The 22,000-nt window shown below is 34.9% G+C and overlaps 1 protein-coding gene across 6 annotated transcripts in view; it reads right to left on the reverse strand.

Annotated features, from left to right (window-relative positions):
• The window catches only part of LOC145673891 (uncharacterized), a 286,927-nt gene that overhangs the window by 228,358 nt on the left and 36,569 nt on the right, over positions 1-22,000 (reverse strand). For all 6 annotated transcript variants that reach the window (XM_081743687.1, XM_081743688.1, XM_081743690.1 and 3 more), the window contains exon 2: positions 17,260-17,483. In XM_081743687.1, the coding sequence (XP_081599813.1) occupies positions 17,260-17,430 (171 nt within the window). In that variant the 5' untranslated portion in view covers positions 17,431-17,483. The remainder of the gene's footprint in view (positions 1-17,259; positions 17,484-22,000) is intronic.

Raw genomic sequence — 22,000 nt, forward strand, 5'->3', positions numbered from 1 at the left:
ACAATTATCTCTGTGGCACCACTGAAGTTTAATATTCCAGGTTGAGTATCGCCATGCGCCAACACAAGAAGAGTCTATATAGAGTAGCGACACTATTTCCATAAAGAAACATGTTTCAGAGTTACGGTAAGAATTACTTATTAAGAAGCATAATTAACTAAAATTATAGATTACTGAGAAACAACTTTTCTGGGAGGTACATTGACAAAAAGTTAAATATATGTCAGTTTCATCTTCGAATTAGTTAATGCTCTTTGGCACCAGTGTGCTCAAATAGCACCAAAGAAAGTTAACAGGCAACGATGGACTGGAGTCTGAGCCATTACATTTATTTACAAGTTTGTTTAAAAGTAGAAGATATAACGTCTACAGACATCATTGAAAACAGAATTGATGGTTTTAGAATTATCACAAAGTACCTAAAATGCCCGTTTCTCGCACATGGAAAGTACGTTTATAGGACATGAATTACTCTCTATAAATTGGAAATTAAATATATGCCAGAGAAACTTTTAAAATATAAGATTCGATCAAGAAAAAGTGAAATTGCCAGACAGTTAATTGCATGCCAGTGATATGTTTAAAACGTAACAAGTGAAAGTAAACTGCTAAAGGTAAAACTTAGTCTAATATAAATAAAATGAAGAGTTTGTTTGTATGTGTATGTGTGTGTATGTGTGTGTCTGTGTGCGGCCTGGGGACCAGACTAGTAGATCCACAGTTACCAAATTTGGGTCACGGGTACCTTGGTCCAAGCCCCAGACCAAGACGGAGTTTTTCCTTTAAAAAAAAAAATCGAACCAGAAGGATCTCAGGGGGGCGTTTACCGGGACATGTAAAAGAAGTAAAAAATGGCCGAAATTAGTGTGTAATTCATAGTTTTCGCGGTCACTGAGATCAATAGTATTTAATAAAAAAAAAAACTGATCGCATTAACCTCGAAATTCACCCCTTCGGCTGCGGGCCAGGGTCACCGGGGGCGGAGGGTACCGAGACATGTAAAAATAATCCAAAATCACAGATATTGGTGTCAAATCCATAGTTTTCGCGGTCGCAGAGATCAATGGTGGCACTTTCATTGGCAATGACTTTCAAATTCAGCTACCATTGTATGCGGGCCGGAGGTCACCGGGGGACGGGATACAGAGACGTAAAAATAATCCAAAATTACAGATATCTGTGTCAAATCCATAGTTTTCGCAGTCGCTGAAATCAATGGTAAAACTAAGATCGCATTAACTTCCAAATTCGCCCCTTCGGCTGCGGGCCGGGGAGTCACCGGTGGCGGGGAAAACCGTGACAATAAAATTAATCCAAAATGGCCAATATTTGTTTCAAATCAATAGCCTTCGCGGTTGCTGAGATCAATGATGACACTTCCATTAGCGGTGATTTTCAAAGTCAGCTACCATTGTATGCGGGCCGGGGGTCACCGGGGGGATAGACATGTAAAATTAATCCAAAATGACCGATATTAGTGCCAAATCCATAGTTTTCGCTGTCGCTGAGATCAATGGTGACGCAGGGGCAAAAGTGTGGAGGAACGCGGGGGTACGCCGTCCGCCCACTTCCAGAAAATTAGTTGCGTCCCTCCAGTTTCTAAAACAATTACAACTGGCAAAGTTAGGAAAGGGGGACGGCGGTGCCCTACCCTTTCAGATCCACTTTTGCCCCTGTAGTGACGCTTCCATTAGTATTGACTTTCAAATTAAGCTACCATTATATGCGGACCGAGGCCACCTGCTGGGAGGGGGGTTACCGAGACATGTAAAACGAATCGAAAATGACCGATGTTAGTATCAAATCCATAGTTTTCGGGGTCGCTGAGTTCAGTGATGAAACTCAATAAAGTGTTTACTTTTAAATGTAGCCCCCATCAGCTATGGAACGGGGCCCATACTAAAGAGGGTGCCGAGACATGTAAAAATAATCTAAAATGACCGATATTTGTGTGAAATCCATAGATTTGTCAACATTCACGTTTTTTTTTTTTTCTTCTGTTTAGTAGTAGATGGTTTTATTGTGGTTAAAAACAGGTTAGTTAATGGTTGTATTAAGTATAAACCGTGTTTACTATTTAGGTCATCCCAATGGAAACACATCTACTTTGTCGGATATGCATTCACACAAAATAGATCCAATTTAGAAATGTTTAATTTTTCTTTCGTTGTTCAGTTTGTTGACAGATATTTTATCTGACCCGTGCGAAGAACGGGCACAACAGCTAGTACTTAATATAAAACAATTATATATATATATTGACACACAACACATACATTAATTTATTGAAGTAAATATACTAAATACTGTAGTGGGTGAGTAAGGAAAGTTAATGTTTGATATGTAATGGGTCCCAACTAAAAATCTGCACAAAATGTGCGGAGTCCTAAAATAAGGCTATTGTCACAGTCACGGCTATGTTCTGATTATAGTGATATTCCAATATGTATCTGTTACATGTTTTCTTTCTTTCAGATGCGAAGGAACTGTTAAAAAAAGAAAGCGTCAAAGAAGTCCTCCGTTCGAGCACTGTTAAACTCTACGAAAAGAATCACGAATTGGGAAAAGAATATTGTGTGAAGCACTCTGCTGCCGAAGGTGTTTCAAAACGAACAATATATGCAATAAATTACTTAAATCCGGAATAATAGAACGAAAACTAGGAAGTGGTGGAAAGCAGCTATTATGACGAAGAAAAATCAGCAAAAACTAAAGAAAATTTTTGAAGATAAACACTGCATTAGTCAGATCGACGCAGCAGAAACATTTCATTGTTCGCAAGAATACAGGAAAAAGCTCCATCCTATACAGACGCTCAAATAACTGTGAAATCAAATTTTCGTTGGATGGTCCCAAATTGCAAAGGATTATTTTGGATTATGAAAGTTACTTTAGACTTTCTAAGTCTCAGATTCCCGGAAATGACATTTATTATTCCTCACACAAGCAACATACTCCTGTTAATATGAAATATACATATAAGCAAAAATTTGAGAGCAAGGTGATGCTTTATTTAGTCGTATCTGACAAAGGGGTTTCCGAGCCTTATTTTAAGCTTAGTGGGTTAGCGATCAATCAGAATGTGTGCGTGTACCTCACAACACATCCCTTTTGAGCCCCAAAACAAAAATCAAACTAATTTGCCCCAGTGTCGCCAAATCAAATATACAGGGGGTTTCAAAACAACACCGACAACTTTTGGGAGGTGATTTCTGACAACAAAATAAGACAAAAAGTATAGACCAACCTGGGTGCACAAATGCTTCCTTTCGGAGTTATTGGCTGCCGAAAATATGAACTTTAAAGTTCCATAGCTCAAAAGCTATGGGACCTACCGTAGTCGGATTCAAGACTTCCGTTAGGAACTAAGATGTGTCCTATCCAAAAATCCATGTTTCAGAATCCCAAGGTACTCACGCAACAATTTTTATAGAGGTAGTTGGTGAGTACTTCAAATTATATGCCCGTAGACAAACTCTGAAAGGAAGCATTTGTGCACCCAGGTTGGTCTATACTTTTTGTCTTATCTTTGTATCAGGAATCACCTCCCAAACGTTGTCATTGTTGTTTTGTATATTATATATATTTGACAGCTGAGTGACAAAGTGTACTAATATAACTGGAAGGCAAAATCTTCTCAGCAGCTTCAAGGATGAGTACGCAAATGTATAAAAGAAACTGACCCAAGTGGCGTCCAAATAGCTTGAGCTTCTATTCCAAAACATTTGCGGGCTGTAGCTGATAACGGACCATTTGCAATGTGTCGTTAGTATTTTCTTGTATACTTATGTATTAGGGATAGCCACATTTTCCGGAAAACGGAAAATATTTTTTCCAGAAACCGGAAAATTGAAAACGGAAGACGGAAAATTTTCCGGAAAAGCGGAAGACGGAAAATTTTCCGAAAAAGCGGAAACGGAAAATTTTTTGGAAAAACGGAAACGGAAAATTTTCCGGAAAAACGGAAAACGTGATTTCCGGAAACCGGAAACTTTTTCCGGAAATGGCCATCCCTATTATGTATATACTGTAAATAAACGCTAGAACGTAGTTTCGATTTGTCATCTGCTTGTTTTAACGTTATCACCCAATTTATGTACATTTTTAGTTGCAACGTGTTATTTCGAAGAACAGAACCAGTTTAGAAAATCCTGCGAAAAGCCAATGTCCGCTTGCTCTTTGCTGCGGCCACCCATTGTTTTGAATGATGAATATATATATAAAATACGGTCCCCAAGCTCTCCCTTCCTACTATTCCGTGATAAAATACAGCCTAACATGAACTGCATAAGTAGGCTTTCCAAAGGAGAAACAATTTTCAAAACTGATTCATTAGTTTCTTCAAATTCTTTCCTAAATAAGAAAATAAAACATGGGCCCGAAGTTTTCGCTGCCTCGTATGCTAGAACAAAATATAGTTTATCACCATCTGCATTAAATACGCTTTCCAATCGTGAAAGAATTTTCAAAAACTCTTCAGCCGTTTTTGACGAGTTATGTGATTTGAAGCGTGCAAGACAAAGTAGATCACCTGACGTTATTCTTTCGATCCAGTTTGTTTCTCATTCTTGGTGTTGCTATTCTTGCAGGGTCAATGTTTTATTTTTCGATTTTTTGAGTATTGGTATTCACGTAATCAATTATTTTCTTATTTCGTAATTTCGTTTAACGAAGTGACAGGGTTTGAGGAAGGTTTGAAACCTCGACCTTAGGTTTTTGTTTTATTCATCGACCAGCTGTTTTACCTACTACTCCCTTTAGCTTATAGCCGTCTCTTCTTGCGATATCTAGAGACAATAAGAGAAGTCTGCAACTCACGCATTTCGATACTACTTACCATGGTTTATGTTAATTTTGTGTAAATCAATGTTTAGCATATATCTACTAGAATGCTGCAATATCTATCATAGTTTCATGACAGAAAAGAAGACAATAAAATGGAAAAATTTTAAACCTCTACGCTCTCTGTGCCTATCTGCTGAAAAGCGTTGGAAATTATTTATATCAGTGATTCACATAGCACAATATAATTTACCATGGGTGATATCAATAAAAATAAGTAACTACTCCTGAGAAGTCCTGCTCGAGAATCGGAGTAACTACACCTGGAGTAATCTCCTCCCTCAATTTCGTATCAATAAAACAAGCCACTACTAAGGTCTAGTCTGCTCCAGATTTATGAACGTTTACTCGCGCTTCCTCTGCACGTAGCACTGAGTCGTATCAATAAAAGAAGTGATTACTCATTTCTCCCATTCACCGCGCAGTCATTTCGTTGTTTTTAACCTTTGGCGTAGTATCTTAAAAGCCATGAAACGGGCAAGTAGCAACGATAGCTTTGCAATCAAAGTGCATTTGTGGATATTCTAAAAGAGTTTCTAGTGGTACTTTCAAAGTCACAGCTACCAGAAAGTAAACGAAGGAAAGCCGAAACTTTGAAGGTAATTACAGTGAAATGCAACGAAATATCAAATACATCTACGACTGAGACACAAATTCAAAAGAGAATCTTTAATATTCGAGCGAGAATAAAACAAAAATAAAAAGAAGAAAAAATAAAAAAAGAAAAAAAAACGGGGAAGAAGAAAGTAATACTGAAACCATGGGAATGAACCTATTTGAGCTGATGGATGTTGATTGGAATCCAGCAATATCAAGATTAACACGACAAGCGCATACCACGTGTTGTCCAAGGTCTTTGTAGATTGTTTGGCTTTAAGAACGAAATCAGACACTTGGCTCCTTTGTTTTCTTTTTAAAAAAGTCCAGCCACCCACGTCATAAATCACGTCCATCTGATTGCTTTTTCCACACCATACGTGTCCCCTTTCGCCTTGACATAAACAAAATACATTCTCATGTATACACGCTTTCTATCAACGTTGAGTTGAGTTTATTATTAGTTTAACGTCCTTTTCAGTAGCGTGCCTATATGAGACAGAACCCACTGATTAACGTGGAATCCAAACCACATGAGCTCCTGCCGGGAATCGAACGCGCGTCTCCTATGCCAAAGGCATGTACGCTAACCGCTTAGCCACGAAATAGCTCTTCCTATTAACGTATTACTCTCCAAAATACTAGGTTTCTTTAATGCCACTTGTATATAGTCAAGTGCTCCGATAGCACCCGAAAATGTATATTGTTCTTGCCACTCTGCCTTTGCTGTTTGTATATTACGCACACTTCCGGAAACAATCCATTTTCAGGTAGTCATAGACAGTACTTTGAGCCACACCAGAATGCCCTGACATTCCGACCTGAAGTCCCGGATCACTCACGTAAAAGCAAGAAAACCAAGGGCACCGATTTCTCTGTAAATTTGGGGGGGGGGGGAGGGCATTCAGATGCAGAAGGTATATATATCAGGATTTTAAGACAAATTGCACTCTAATTATGCCAAATATTGTATATTCATAAATACAATAGGGGGCCCACATGAGCTTTGGGGGGCCCGGGCCCCTTGGCCCCCACAGGATCGGCGCCCTTGAAGAAAACCCGCATCTTTTCATCATTACGTAGTCCACCACCCCGAATTTCGGTTGATTCTCCTTTAAAAATGTTGTGCTAATCACTACATTTTCTTTCATAAACTTATAATGCTTTTTGTAATCTCCATTTCCAACATTTCTATGCAGTTTATAAGTTTTTCTACGTAGTAAAACAATCATATACTCTGCCATATTTCGCACGGAGTCACCTATTTAGCTTGCTCCACAAATTTGAAGAAGTTACTAGCATCACAGAGGAGTCTTTGATTTTTATTGATATCAAACGCGTAGTAGTTACTCGGCTCGAGAATAGAGGTGTGGTTACTTCAAAAGGACGGGGCTTCTCCGAGGTCAGCCGAGACGACTAGTGCTCAGTTCTCTTTTTATAGATACCAATGCGAGTAACTACTTCAAAATTGGGCGTAATGAGTAACTTCTCCGTTTTATTGATATCACCCCATGTTTTACGTAGAATTATCGGAAACAATATATTTAATAATAACAACAAAAATAATATAAACAATGCATTATTGGTATATTTCGTTATCTCATCCTCTCAACGTACGTCCCGGCTTAAATATTTTGTAGGAAAGAAGGTAACACGATACTCTATATTCTTGCTTCTTTCTGTATTTTTAAAATCAACTATCAATTTCAAGATCTTTGAGTCATGTAAATATAGTCTACTGAAATAGTTCACATTAAAATCATTATTTCAGTTCCCCGACTACTATTAGATTTAGAATGCGTAAAGGTTATTTGAATATAATTAAACATCAGTATTATTCCTGCATTTTAAAAAATAAATTGCTCTCCCTGCCAAAAAGTGGTGTAGTTATGAAATTAGCTTTATATTTGTTTAATGTCCCAGAATTACGCTCCGAGGCTAACGAAGTCGGTAATGATATTGAATAAAATGATGGAATGAATGACGTGGGAGGAAACTGAACCCCGAGAAAACCCACGCACATTTTGTTTGTCGAACATAAGTTCACTTGGCCCAAGCTGGGATCGAAACATGCAATGATGATTTCAGAAAATTTCTTCCGGGGGGAAAGGGGAATTTCAATATGCAAAGGGTTAAAGTAGTACTGCGAAAATACTAGTAATCTATATTAAGCAAGATTGGAGATTTGGTCGAGAGAAATTTCGCAGCTTCCTGGGAAAAATTTCCACGGGCTACTCCCTGAAATAGTCACTGGAACGAGGAATCCGCACCAGAGGTTAGTACTCTACGACTGTGCCACTGTATCTCCTTAAAATAGTAAATTGGATCCTAATTTTAAAAAAATTAAGGTAACAAATAAGTATTTTTTAAAACAGTTTCTTCATTTTAAGTATTTTTTTGCACAGGGTACCTACTGATCTGGAGAAATCTATTTCCCTGACCTTTGGCAGGAAATTCCCTGATTTTCACAAGTGTGTCGGATGACGTTGACATATTATATTTATATATATATTTATAGGTACTACTATGATTTTTAAGCTGAAATTGGTCAGTTCAAGCTGAAATTAGTGTACAATTAATGTTAGAAAAAATATATTTTATAAAATTTCCCTAACTTTCTCTGATTTCCAGTCTTTTCCCCTGAGCTTCCCTGACCTGTACCATTTTCCCTTACTTCTCTGACTAGTAGGAACCCTGTTTTACATCAGTATTTGCATTTTTATTTAATTAACCTGCAACAGGACTTAAAGAATTAGTTGATGTTACTTACGAAACATACAACCTAACAGGAAGTAACAAACTACTTCCACTTCTTCGCTGAAAGAGTGATTATTTGCACAGTCCAGGCAGAAAAAATCGCACTATGCGCATCAAAAAGTATTAACGTATGCCTATATTGGCTTTTCAAACTGTTCCATTATCTTCTAACGTATAATTTAACAGTGTCATGTAGGTTGTAATACTGACAGTGCAAGTGAATGTTATTTTACTTCCATTCTTTGAGATCTTAAACTCTTCTGGAAAAAAAGACCGGCTTTCCTCTCTGTATCCTATGCAACAGATGAAGAGGATGAGTCACATGTTTCCAGGAAAGAGCAGAATATTCTAACAATATTGCTTACACCGTGCTGATTTCGATAGGCTTTTGATGTACTCCTTAGTTCTGGTTCCAAGGAAGCAACATGTGGCAAGATCTTGTTACGATACTCGAAAAAACAACAAAATACGCAAAACAAATGATTAGTTCTCCTAATATATTTGTAGTTATGATATTGCCCATACTTTTCTGTCTCTATTAAATAGCGTTCTAGATTTGAAGTACAGAACCGCGATTTAAAATTCCAGTGTTTTCCTTTATAGTAGTTATGTTTTGAATGTACACCGTACAGTCAACCAAACTATGCTATGCACACAGTCATATTGTCGTTCAATTTTCAATTCTATATATGAAAAAATGCAGGGAAATTGAGTCACACTTACGGGAATCCGTAATAATCTAGGTAGTTTCTTCCGACTTAGTGTCTGGAAGGCAGTCTTCGTTTTTGTGAAAGAAATGTGCCATGCAAATATCGGCGAAGGGACATGGTTTGTTTGTCATACCCTGTAATCCAACATGAACAGAGTTGCCAATCCAACATAAAATTGTATTTTTTTTTTTTTTTTTTCAAATGGCACTGTCAAGAGATTAAATATTTCAAATCTACATGTAAAATCAAAACATACAATATAACACTTCTCATGCAGTGTTGCAAATTAAGAACGCTACAGTATCACAAACATCCAACTTTTGGTGGTCTCTATGACAGTAATAATACAAATGAGACGGACAGGGCAATGCATATTCAAAGTACTTTAGTGTTCAATACTATCATCATGATATGGTGGATTTCGAATGAATACGAACAACGTAACAAGAGATTAAAATCTGATTTTAAAAAAAAATATATCCGGATAACTGCTTATGCAAGTACCTAATCCAATTACAAGAATGGCTTTCAATAGGTGTTAAGATTATAATGCGGTTTACTGTAACTCCATATATCAATCTGTCCAGAAACAATGGTAAATATCTACTGGTAAAGTTTGCAACACTACTTAAAATTATGTAATTCCAAGAACTAGTAACATGCCTATCAACAAGTGTTGTAATAATGTCATGGAAGCAAAGTACATCAGTGTTTTAAAAAGTTCCCACACATAAGCCATATTAAGCAATATATCAGATTATATATATTTTATATCTTCTAAATTGTTTGAGCTATCAAATTGCTCCAAACTATAATCTGATCTTATGTCTATTTAAAACTACCTACGTGATTCGATGTGATACTTAACGAAACACTTCTCGAAATAAAATCCTTTGAAAAAATGCGATTTTTCAATTTCTTTTACCTTTGCTTTTAATTGTTCGAAACATTGAGATAATATAAAGACCTACAGATGCCGTTCCCTATGTTGCAGTACTGATTCCAGCGTGATCTCGATTGTAGCGTTCGATTCGAGGTATCTCCTTCCAAGATGGCGTATTCCGCAAGTTCCAGTCAGCTGATATATGTAATCGAACAAAACACACACAAAACAACAGAACTCCATTTGTAGAGAATTTACAAGAATCAGATAATGTTTAATAAATATTGGTTAACCAAAACTGTGTTAATGTGTCCAATTCGATTATCACAGGTAGATTCACTATGCGTACGTGAATAGATACAAAAGTAGAATAAAATTAAACTACGTTTGTTATAAAATATGGAGATTCACTTTAGCAGACGGTTCTACCAAATTTTTACACATTTCTTACATTTTCAGGATAGATTAGTTTTGTATTTCTTTCAGCAGAGCATGCACTAAATGAAGAGCTCCATTACTACTTGCAGATTAACTTCAGGACGACTCTGTATAAATACAGCGTGGACGTATAGCATAAAAACTACAGTGTATAAACACGAATCAATTTGTGCTAGGTGGCCACTAAAAAAAGCACGAATGCTATGCAACCAAGTAATGGCAGGAGCGCAGCAGAGGGGGGGGGGCAAACGGTAGCGAGGGGGGTGAAGAGTAGGGAGCAGGCCCGTCAGCGACAGAGGGTATACGCATAAACGAAGATAGTGGAAGAGCACACTTACACATAAAATACTTTCACTCAAAATTCATTTCAATATGTAGTGCACTGACAGTAATTATTACTTACATTCACATTTCCATTCCTTCCCGAAAAATGTTCATCACATGACGTATTTCAAACAAGTAGAAACAAAGTTAAAATGAATTGGAAAATTTTACTTTTCTTAAGGGATTTGACTTAGGAAAAGTGCTCACATAAATATCATATCCAATTACGTAGATAGTTTTAAATAGACAAAGATCACAAAACCATGTAGAGGAATTCGATATCTGAAATAATCCTGGAGATATGAGAAGCAGGGTAAAAATTGCTATATTGCTTAACAAATTTCATATTGTAAGTTTTCGTTTAGCATGTGAATTTGGAATATGCAACAACTTGACAATGCTATTTGAAAAAAACATAACTTTATATTAGGTTGGCAACAATGTTAACCTGGTGGTATCATAGTGTATCAAATAACACTCTCCTGCCGAAATTTGCACGGTACAAAATTTTAGCGTTTTCGCCTCTTAGTTTAAAAGTCATTAGGTATTATAAAGGTGAATGTCCCAACCTATATACCATGAAAAAATGAACTTTAAAAGGTCCATAGTTCCAGTACTATGGAAAATATCGTACTCGGGTCAAGACTTCACTTAGGAACTAGTATATGCCCTATATAGATTTCCATGTTTCAGAATCCTACGTTACGTCCCCTACAATTTTTATAGAGATAGTTGGTGAGTACTTCAAATTATATGCCCGTGGCCAAACTCCCTCTATAAAAATTGTTGCGTGAGTACCGCAGGATTCTGAAACATGGATATTTGGATAAGGCACACACTAGTTCCTAAGTGAAGCCTTGAACGAACTATGGTAGATTCCATAATTTTGGAGTTATGGACCTTTAATTTTTTTTTTTTTTTTCTTCATGTTTTCGGCATCCTATAACTTTGAAAGGAAGCATTTGTGCAACCAGGTTGATTTACACTTTCTGTGTTATCTTGCTGTCAGGAATTACCTTCCAAAAGTAGTAGTTGTTTTGGAATACCCTGTATATCATTGGTTGCAGAAATTAGTTTCCTGTGAAACATTATTATTTCTGGTCGTTCGGTCATAAATTAACCAAAGAAGTCAGAAAAAATACAACAATAAAGCTTATGCAGTAATGGGTTAAACGTATGAACAAATTTTCACTTGAATGTGGTGTCATTTTTAAGACAAAATATTAGAACTTACTTCTGAATACAAAAGCATTAGAAAACCTTGTTATAATTCTCCATATACATCAACCTACTAAACCTATTTAAAAAAATGCGAATCATACGAGACCAACACTTCTGCCTCGGAAGTTATAAAGCCTAAAAAAACAAGGGGTACTATGTTCGACTGTTTCATTCACTTCGGTTCCAGAGAGAATCCAAGACATTGTTACACACTTATACACACACAATATTTATGACATATATATACACACACACAACACGCTGAAAACCTACTTTATTTAAAGATTAAAAACAAAGTTGTGACTTTAGACCAGAGTGGATTGATTTAAATCAGTCTGATTTAAATCACGATTTTAATCAAGATTTAAATCACTTGATTTTTTAAATAAAAATTGTTGATTTAAATCAAATTCCGAAATGAATTAATTTAAAGTGAAAGTAAGTAAAATCCTGTTTCTCTTCTGTTATTTCGATTATGGAAGATAATAATCATAATACAATGAGACTCAAATGTATGTAAGCACAATATGAAAACGAGTATTATGTAGGGAACGATCAGGAAAAATCCCGTTTGACCTGGTTTACGGGTGAACCCTGCTTTCTTCTCTTTGTAACACAGGGTTTTAAAATTTCTATTCCAACGGGGAAATCACCATGGACATTTAAGATGAAAACTCTTTTGTGTCCACGTCTGTTTGTTTCCAGATAATAGGGGTCCGATCCCATCTCCGAAAAAAAAAAAAAAATAGATTTTAAAATTTTGGGCGAAATTTATGTACTAAATACATAGAAGTTCCTCGGGATCGTAATAACGACAAATTTTGGATGCGTTGAAATATCGAATAATACTTTTGATACAAGTGGATACTTGATCCTATTGCAGAACATGCCGCGATCTGCGATGTGATCCCAGGAAATATTGTCAGAGTAAATAAAATAGTCAACAGAAAAGTATAAAAACGTGCCTGCTATGTATAGATGTCTTAAATGCACGGACAGCTCGCATTTGAACTGTTTTTGACGTCACATAAAGCATATTTTTAACAATCACAAGTGTTTCTTCTGCTTGAACTGATCATCTTGATTTTTTTTTTTTTTTTATTTTGGAATTCCTGCAGAAAATTTTTGACTTACAAAAGCTCATCGCATAAAGACAAAGAAAGTTCTGCCATCGGCTAATATATAGGATCAGAAAACGATATTCACGAAGAAATTAAATATCGACTAAAAGCAGGGAATTCGTGTTATTATTCAGTTCAAAATCTCTTATCGTCGCGAATTGTGTCGAGGAATTTGAAGCTTTAAAACATATACAACGATAATTATGCCTGTTGTGCTGTATGGTTGTGAAACATGGTCGCTTACGCTGAGGGAAGAACGCAGACTGAAAGTATTTGAGAATAAAATCCTGAAACGAATATTCGGAACCAAAAGGAACGGAAATGAGGAATGGCGAAAACTTCATGATGAGGAACTGCATAATTTATACCGTTCACCAAACATTGTTAGGGTGATCAAATCTTGGAGGTTCAGGTGGGCAGGACATAGAGCCAAGATGGAAGAAAGTATGAACGCTTTCAAAGTTTTAACTGGAAGTCCAATCGGGAAACGACCATTAGGAAGACCTAGGCGCAGATGGGAGGACAATATTAAGATGGATCTCGCAGAAATAAGAATACAAAATAGAAACTGGATTCAGTTGACTAAGGATAGAAGTCAGGAGAGCTTTTGTGAACATGGCATTGAACCTCCGGGATCCATAGGTCATAGAGTGAGTTAGTTAATTTTAGGCGAAATTTATGTACTTTATATGTATTTCGTGCCGCTAGCTAGTTCCAATTGTTTAAAAATATGCCCCTGCCAAATATCAGTAACTTTCGTGAAAAGAAAAGTGTCATGTTGATATACATTGCTGTACTTTTTCCTTAATGCTTAAGAAACATTGTTTGGGATTGAAATAGGTTAACGATTGGGAATTAATTCAAAATTAAAACCCAATACTTTCACTTAAATGGCATAATTAACATTTAATACTAATTCCCAATGTTTTTTCTTCAGTTCGTGACTTGTATTATACGAAGAAAAAGATTTGATTTAAATCAAAAAAATCTATTTAAATAAAAAAATCAACAAAAATGATTTTTTTTTAAAAAATCATGATTTTTTTCCACCCTGCTTTAGACTGACCAATTGTGAAGTTTTTTCGTTGATAGCACTGGTATACATATCTTTTGCATCAGACATAATTTTACATAATTCTAGTGTATTTTCAAGTGAGCAATCAACATATGCTTTCAAAAGTTTGCTATCACGTAGAGTCTCATAGATGTATCTCTTCACAAATCTTTATCTTATTTTTTTCCAGTTGTTGACTGGGAGCTTTTATAACTTTTTACTACTATGAACAAATGGCACCGAGACCGCTATTGGTTTCAGGTTTGATTAGTGCAAGAGGGAGACAGTGTCTTTTCAGCACTTGTCGCGAGCGAACTATTTTCTGACTGATCACTGCACTGCCCAACAGCCTTAGTTCTCTGTACACTCCTGAAATGATCACGGCTACACTTCTTTACTAGCTTTGGTTTCTGTAATAGTGAGAATTTAAATATGGGACGAAAATGCCTAACCAACCGGATAGTTTGTGTGCGCGCGATGAGTTGTCTTAAGTCTCATAGAAAGAGCTTCACTCCTATAACTAGAAAATCTTAGCTTGGTTTGTTTGCAAGATAAAGGATGATAACAAGTTGGGCCCCTCGCATTTGATGTGTTACTTGGTCAACACTTAATGGGGTGGGAAAACAGTTCTCGTTATATGCTGCTCCCATGATTTGTACAGAACCGAAACCTGACAGCCAAAAATCAGACAACTATAGGGATCTAGCAAAGCAGTTTCTGAAAGCATATGAAGATTTCAGCTGTAATATGTCACTCAAGATCTACCCTCACTTGTCCGGAAAACCTTAAAGCTTTAAGTGACGAACACGGAGATTGTTTCCATCAGGATGTTCCAATCATAAAAAAAGTGGAGTTCAAGTATTTTCGGAGATTACTGCTGGACTTAGAAAAGGGACGTTCCTTTGGCAAAATAATCACGGAAATAATGAATTAACACCTGTAAGAGCCTGACTTACTAAAAGTAATACAAAATTTACCATTTTTCTTTGGCTTGCTTTTCATAAGTGAAAGGAGATAATGAAATGCAACTTATCACAATCATAGATACAGACACGATTTTGTGGTAAATAAAAATTCATAATTCCGTTATAAAAATATGTGTAAAGCAGGAAAAAATCTGAATAAAAATTCAATGTAAGAACATTATTTTCCTTGGCAATTACAATTAGTTGCCTATTTCACCTTAATTTCCACTCATCAATCACCATGACGAGCTCATGCATGACTATATTAAACAATATTTGAGTTTTAAAAAAAATAACACTAAGCATCCTCACTGAATAAAAGAATCATTTAAAGAAAAAATAATACAGAGAGAGAACATTAATAGAAAAAAACTTTAGTGTTCACAGTTTACTTATGTAAGTAACACGTAAGCATTGTTTCAATGTTTTCTGGTGTTAAATTTGTTTTGTCGGTAAGTATGTCATTGTAAGAAGAAAGAGCCCTCTATAAATCACCATTCGAAATTGATATGTACACTCGTGTCCAAAATTATTGTCGCATGTCCATAAATGTTGTTGTAGGAATATAATTTGATAAGGAATTCGCCCGGTATTTCTTAAAATGTTAGTATGTTTATAATCGGCAAAGACGTGTATGTGGCAAATTTCATGTCAATAGAGAAGTAAATAAGAACAATATAACGAAAATAAAACTTTATTGTCCATTTAGCAACATTTATTTTTACTTATTCTAATTTTCGTATTTATAAATCTTTTCGTATCAGATTTACCAAAATACCTTTCTCGATTATACACACAGCATCAGTATTAAAAGTACCCTGCAAAATCATTATCAAATTATATTCTTACAAGAAGACAGTTATAGATATGCGACAATCATTTTGGACATGAGTGTACATTAGTTGGAGACACTTTCCAGCGATTTCTGAATGCTCATCTAACATACCCTACAACACTTCTTCCACACTATCCACTTCACCAGTAGATACCATTTGGAGATTGCATGTAAAATTTGAAAAATTCATGGTGGTCTATTTTCTCAAAAATGGGAATTTTGATCACATTGCGTCGAACAATTGTCACTTTTGCGTAAATTTCGTGGAATATCGAGACTTGTTGCAAATTTCGCTAATTTGACAGAATTTCGCGTTTAATCGCGAGCGTTATATGGCCTAACAAATAGTGAAAAAAAAATATTTTAGGCACACAACGTTTTCGCACACAGCTGACACATTTCGCGTTTTCGCGTGTCACCAAAAAAATCGTATCTCTAGATAATGTAAATCTACAAGAGAAAATATGAACCTGAAGAATTTTCAGTGTTGCCATCCATAGAAATTGTAATTTCTGTCGTAATTGTAATTTCTGTAAATGTTGTCAATTACCCCAAAATCTAAGTTAAGGCAGCGACTAGAGGAACGAACTTAACTGCATTTGATTATGTATAATGTTGTTTTGATATCCTGTGAACTACTTTTTAAATAACACTATTATTTAATTTTAATAACTGTATGTTAAAACTATTTTGTTTATTACAAACTAATACAGTTATTATTTAAAAAGTAGTTCAAAGGATTCCAAGACAACATGATACGTAATCAAATGTAGTTGAGTTCGTTCCTCTAGTCGCTGCCTTAACTTAGATTTTGAGGGAAATATTATGCTGGCAACACTGTAATAGCCACTGGATAGCAACACTGAAAATTCTTCTGGTTCATATTTTCTGTTGCACAATAACATTATCTATGATTGTGGTAAGTTGTGTTTAATTATTTCCTTTCACTTATGAAAAATAAGCAAAAGAAAAATGGTAAATTTTGTGTTCTTTTTAGTATGTCAGGCTCTTAAGGTACGTTAAGCATTTTTTTAAAATTTCTTTAATGCAAATGCTCTCAATATTTTTTTTACGTAACTGTCACAAAGAAATATTACGTAATAGAGAAAAACAGTTGTCCCTTTTGGCATCAACGCAATTTTTCCTACAAAATTCAGCCAATAAATTTGAGAGACGAAAAACAAAAAAAATGTTCATTTAGTAAACCACTATAGGCAGTGCTAGTTAGCAGCTTACGCCAAAAAATGTCGATTTTCATGTCAGTTGCCTTCAATGCAACAGAATCATCGTGTAAGATATAGAGCTAGATTTCACAAATTAAATCAGAATTTCAGACTATCTGAAAATTAAAAACCCACGAAAAGAGACATACCCTCTCAACGCCATCTACTATATACTGTTTTAAACTCAGGAGACCAAAAGGAGTCTATACTGCAACGTTAAATGAATTTAGTGTTTGTACGACACATTCTTCGTTATTACAATTTTACATAATAGCGCATGCCTACTTACCTGAAAATATGAACTACAAGCAGACAATACTACCCGATGAGCCTGTAAGTGTTTGCCTTCAGCTGCAAGAGTGACGTCAACTAGAGTTTCACTATTGAGGAGGTTTGTGAACACGGACACGAAGTTCGGTTGATGATTATTCCAACGTAAGCAAAATTGCTGCACAGCCATGGCTAATCACTACTCTACGACAACTTATGCAATTACTTGTATGATCAAACTACCTGTAAAATAAGAAGAAATAATATGAACAATTTCGATAGAATAAAATGCAACTATTAAATATTCAACACAATAGTTTTTATCCTATTAGTTCAGATAGTGTTTCAACTATTTTCTGACGCTGAATCCAAATTTTACCCCTCCCCCTTTTCTTCTAAGAGGACTAGTTTTCTTGTGACAAGATACTTAAATTTTCCTGATTTAGCACACTTACGATCAAATGATAAGGATTTTGACATGCTTTGTAATAGTTTACACACACAACCATTTTAATGAGTCATCGAAAAAGAAATTGATGGGCATTGGGGCGGAGCCAATGGCCTAGGGGCACATAGTTCAACCCGTTCAAATGTTTGACAGAGGTACGTTGGTTCACTCTCCAAATCTTTGGAAGGGAACATGAGTCTGTATCATGTAAATTTTGGAAACTGGCAAAACTAAAAATTTGGTATGATAGTATACGACCGGGATATGTAACTAAATTTGGTTGGTCCATTTCGTTCCCTTTTGTAGGTAAAAAGTTGCAAAAGAAATCCAATTTGAAAGGGTTTGACCTATTGTTCCTTCTTAATGAGGCTTTAAAATGTTCTATGACTATACAGGTGAGTCCAAGGGCCCATCATCTGTCATAGGACATTGAGAACATTGACGAAGATCTTATCAGGAGAGTACATTGATGTATTCTATAAATTTGAGGATTATCAAAAAATAAATATATATTCTATAGGACAAGAATATATACTTTTGTAAATTGCTAGTCCTGATTGTCCACTTCTATGGGTAAAAAATTGCCAAAAATTCAAATTTGGAAAGATTTTGTCCTAATTTATCTTCTTTCATGAGACCTTATGTTATATGGATAAGTACAGGGCTACATTCTCCTCCACAAGACATGGGTACAATGATGCACCCTTCCTAAATCTGGGGAATTATCAAATAAATTAAAATTGAAGAGTGTTCTCTACGACGTAAATATATACTTCTGTAAATTTGGTTGGTTTACCTGGTATTATTGTATGGGTAAACAACTGCCGAAAATATACGTAAGCTACACTGTATTTTGTTGTTGGAGATGTGAATTGGCTGAAGGGAATTTTCAATATTGTGCACTAAGATGACGATTTACTGTAACATATGATCATATGAATTAATACGCTGGTTTATTCTCTTGAATAGAGCATGGATGCCATGATACACCTGTTGAAATTTCAGATGTACACTGGTCCTCCCTTAAATTTTCAAATTTGCAAAAATTAAAAATTGTTAAATGTTCTTTAGCACTACCCTATATACTTATATAAATTTGGGTAGTTCATTTTGTTCTCTTTCAGAAGTAGATTATTATCAAAAATTCAAATTGGGAAAGTTTGCAACCTAATTTATACTTTAAGAGCCTGCCTTACTAAAAATAATACGAAATTTACCATTTTTCTTTTGCTTGTTTATTCATCAATGAAAGGAGAAAATGAAATGCAAGTTACCACAATCATAGATAATGCTATTCTACAACAGAAAATATGAACCTGAAGAACGTTCTGTGTTGCCATCCATAGAAATTACAATGTTGCTGAAAAACAATTTCCCTAGAATCTAAGTTAAGACAGCGAGTAGGGGAATAAACTCAACTGCATTTGATTACGTATCATGTTGTTTTGGTTTCTTGTGAACTACTTTTTAACTAACATTATTATTTAGTTTTAATAACTGTATGTTAAAACTATTTTGTTTATTACAAACTAAGTACAACTATTATTTAAAAAGTAGTTCACAGGAAACCAAAACAATATGATACGTAACCAAATGCAGTTGAGTTCATTCCTCTACTCGCTGTCTTAACTTAGATTTTAGGGAAATTGTTTTTCGGCAACACTGTAATTTCTATGGATGGCAACATTGAACATTCTTCAGGTTTATATTTTCTGTTGTAGAATAGCATTATCTATGATTGTGGTGACTTGCATTTCATTATCTTTTTTCACTGATTAATCAACAAGCAAAAGATAAATGGTAAATTTTGTACTATTTTTTAGTAAGGCAGGCTCTTAAGATGTAGTTTTATTTTAACACATGATTATAGGGAAGAAGACAGAGCTCATCTTCTTTAGTAAGATAATGGTTTCTTGGTATACTCATCTTAAATTTGGGATGATGTACACTTGGCTAATCCCTACATTTGAGGATTTAGATTTCTGGGCTTTCGGCATCTATGGCCATTTAGCCCGTCATGTATGAGGGATGATGTCCTTCGGAGAAAGGGAAGGAAGGAAGTTGCCTGGAACCTATAAGTGAGGTACCACCCCGGCATATGCCTGGTGTGAATTAGGAAAACCCAGGAAAACCTCATTTCAGGATGCTGGCCTGAAAAAGCTCTTTACACTTTTTCAATCGAGTACCCCCACCGGGAATCGAAATCCCTAAACTTGGCAATTATTAAAAATTGGTAATTATTCTCTAGGGCTCGGGTGTAAACTTTCGTAAATTTGGATGATTTAACCTATGTTCTTCCATGGGTAAAAAATGGTCAAAATTCAGATTTGGTGATTCAAAATTGGTTGGTGTACAATAACATTTTCACACTTTGAACTTCAGGATTTGTAACCATGATTCCCACATAGTCTGAAGTCATTGGCGAAAAGTTGTATTTGGTGAATGGATTGATTGATCTCTGCATCTAACTTCAAACGTTGGACTTGAAACCGATAAATAATTATTGAAATTTATTCATATACATATACTAACAATTTCATACTTTGAACTTAGGATTGTAATCAAAAAATATAAATTGGTAGTTGTTCAGTAGGACTCGGGTATATACTTTTTGTAAATTTGAATGGTGTAACTTGTGTTCTTTCATGTATAGGAAATTGAAAAATTTAAATATGGGGATTTTGATTTATTTTTCTAACACACCGAAACTTAGGATAACTCATAGTCAAAGGTCATTCGTGAAAACCTATATTTGGCGCAATTTGATTGGCTGATCACTTTCAAATGTTTTTGAAAATTTATGTTTAAAATTTTCTCAACCACTGTTTATTTATTTTTTGTTTGAATATCTTTGTTTGAAATTTGTCAAGTTTGAAATTTTTTGCACTCATTAAAAAGTTTTCAAAAATTTCAATTAAATTTTTCCAGTTTTTTTTAAAAAGAAAAAAGCATTCATTTAACGGTTTTTGAATGAGAGAAAGGAGAGTATTGCGGTCTTTCTGTGGTGAAGATAAGTAGTCTTTCACCTAAAGGACCACTTGCATATAGTACATTATGTTTAGACTTACAATACCCTGCTCTACCATCATCCCTGTGATAATCTAATACGCTCTTATTTTTTTATATTTGAAATTCTTTGTTTTTATTTCAGTAATCTCAGCTTATCGAGATTACCTTGTTAAATGAGATGCCCTCTCGGAGTCAAAATTAAGGTACAATAACGGCATTGAACCCGTATATGGTCGTCTTTATTTCAGACTATCCACCTTTCTTTTGTACCGTAACACAAGGATAGCTTTCTACCAATGATCTTAGACCATGAACTGTAGTTAAAGATCAAAGTGTGAATTTCTTCTTGCATATCCATCAGTTTTAATAATTATCACGTACGAAACCCATAAATTTTCCATTAATGACCTTAGACAATAAGTGTAACTACACTCGTAAGGTTCAAAGAATTTTCAAATAAAAAAAAAAAAAAGTGATCAAAATCGAAAATAATTTAAATTAAAGTTTTCAAAAATTTCAAAAAAAAAAAAAATTAAATCAAAATTATAAAGTGATCAAGCAATCAAACTGCAACAAGGATAGATTTTCACTATCGATTTTTGTTATTGCATATTAATCGAAAATAATAATTATCAAAAATCTTTTAAACAAAAATTTTCAAATATATTTGAAAAATTTTGAATTAAAATTTCAAAGTGATTAAATTGCACTAATGATAAATTTCCACCAATAACCTTCGACTGCAAACCTTAAGGCTGAAAGAGTGACATTGTGAATCAAAGACATGATCCTAAGTTTCAAAGATGGATTAGTTTAAAATCCTCAAATTTAAAATTTCGCAATTTTCTAAATATAAATTTGGATGGTCTAACTTGTGTCCTTTCGTAAGTATATACACCTGAGGCCTAGTGAACAATTAACTATTTTTTATGTTTCTGATTAGAATCTTAAGTTCAACGTGTGAAATTGTTTATACATATCAAAAGGTTTCAATAATTATTAATCGGTTTTAGGTTCAAAGATTAGAGTTAGTTAGATGATCGGATCAACCAATCAATTCACCAAATGTAACTTTCCATCAATGACTTCACACTATATACGAATCATAGTTACAAGCCCTAAGGTTCGAAGTGTGAAAATGTTATTTTACATTAATCAGTTTCAGTAACTGCCTATTAGGATTCATGTACCAAATTTTGCTTTCAACTCCAAAATTTGGAGTTAATCAGATGCAGTGATAAAACAATCAGTTGCACCAAAGACAAATTCTCAATAATAAATAGCTTTAATCAAAGGCATGGAT

This window comes from Thermobia domestica, chromosome 17, assembly GCF_964235325.1.
Source record: "Thermobia domestica chromosome 17, izTheDome1.hap1.1, whole genome shotgun sequence".
Lineage (NCBI taxonomy): Eukaryota > Metazoa > Arthropoda > Insecta > Zygentoma > Lepismatidae > Thermobia > Thermobia domestica.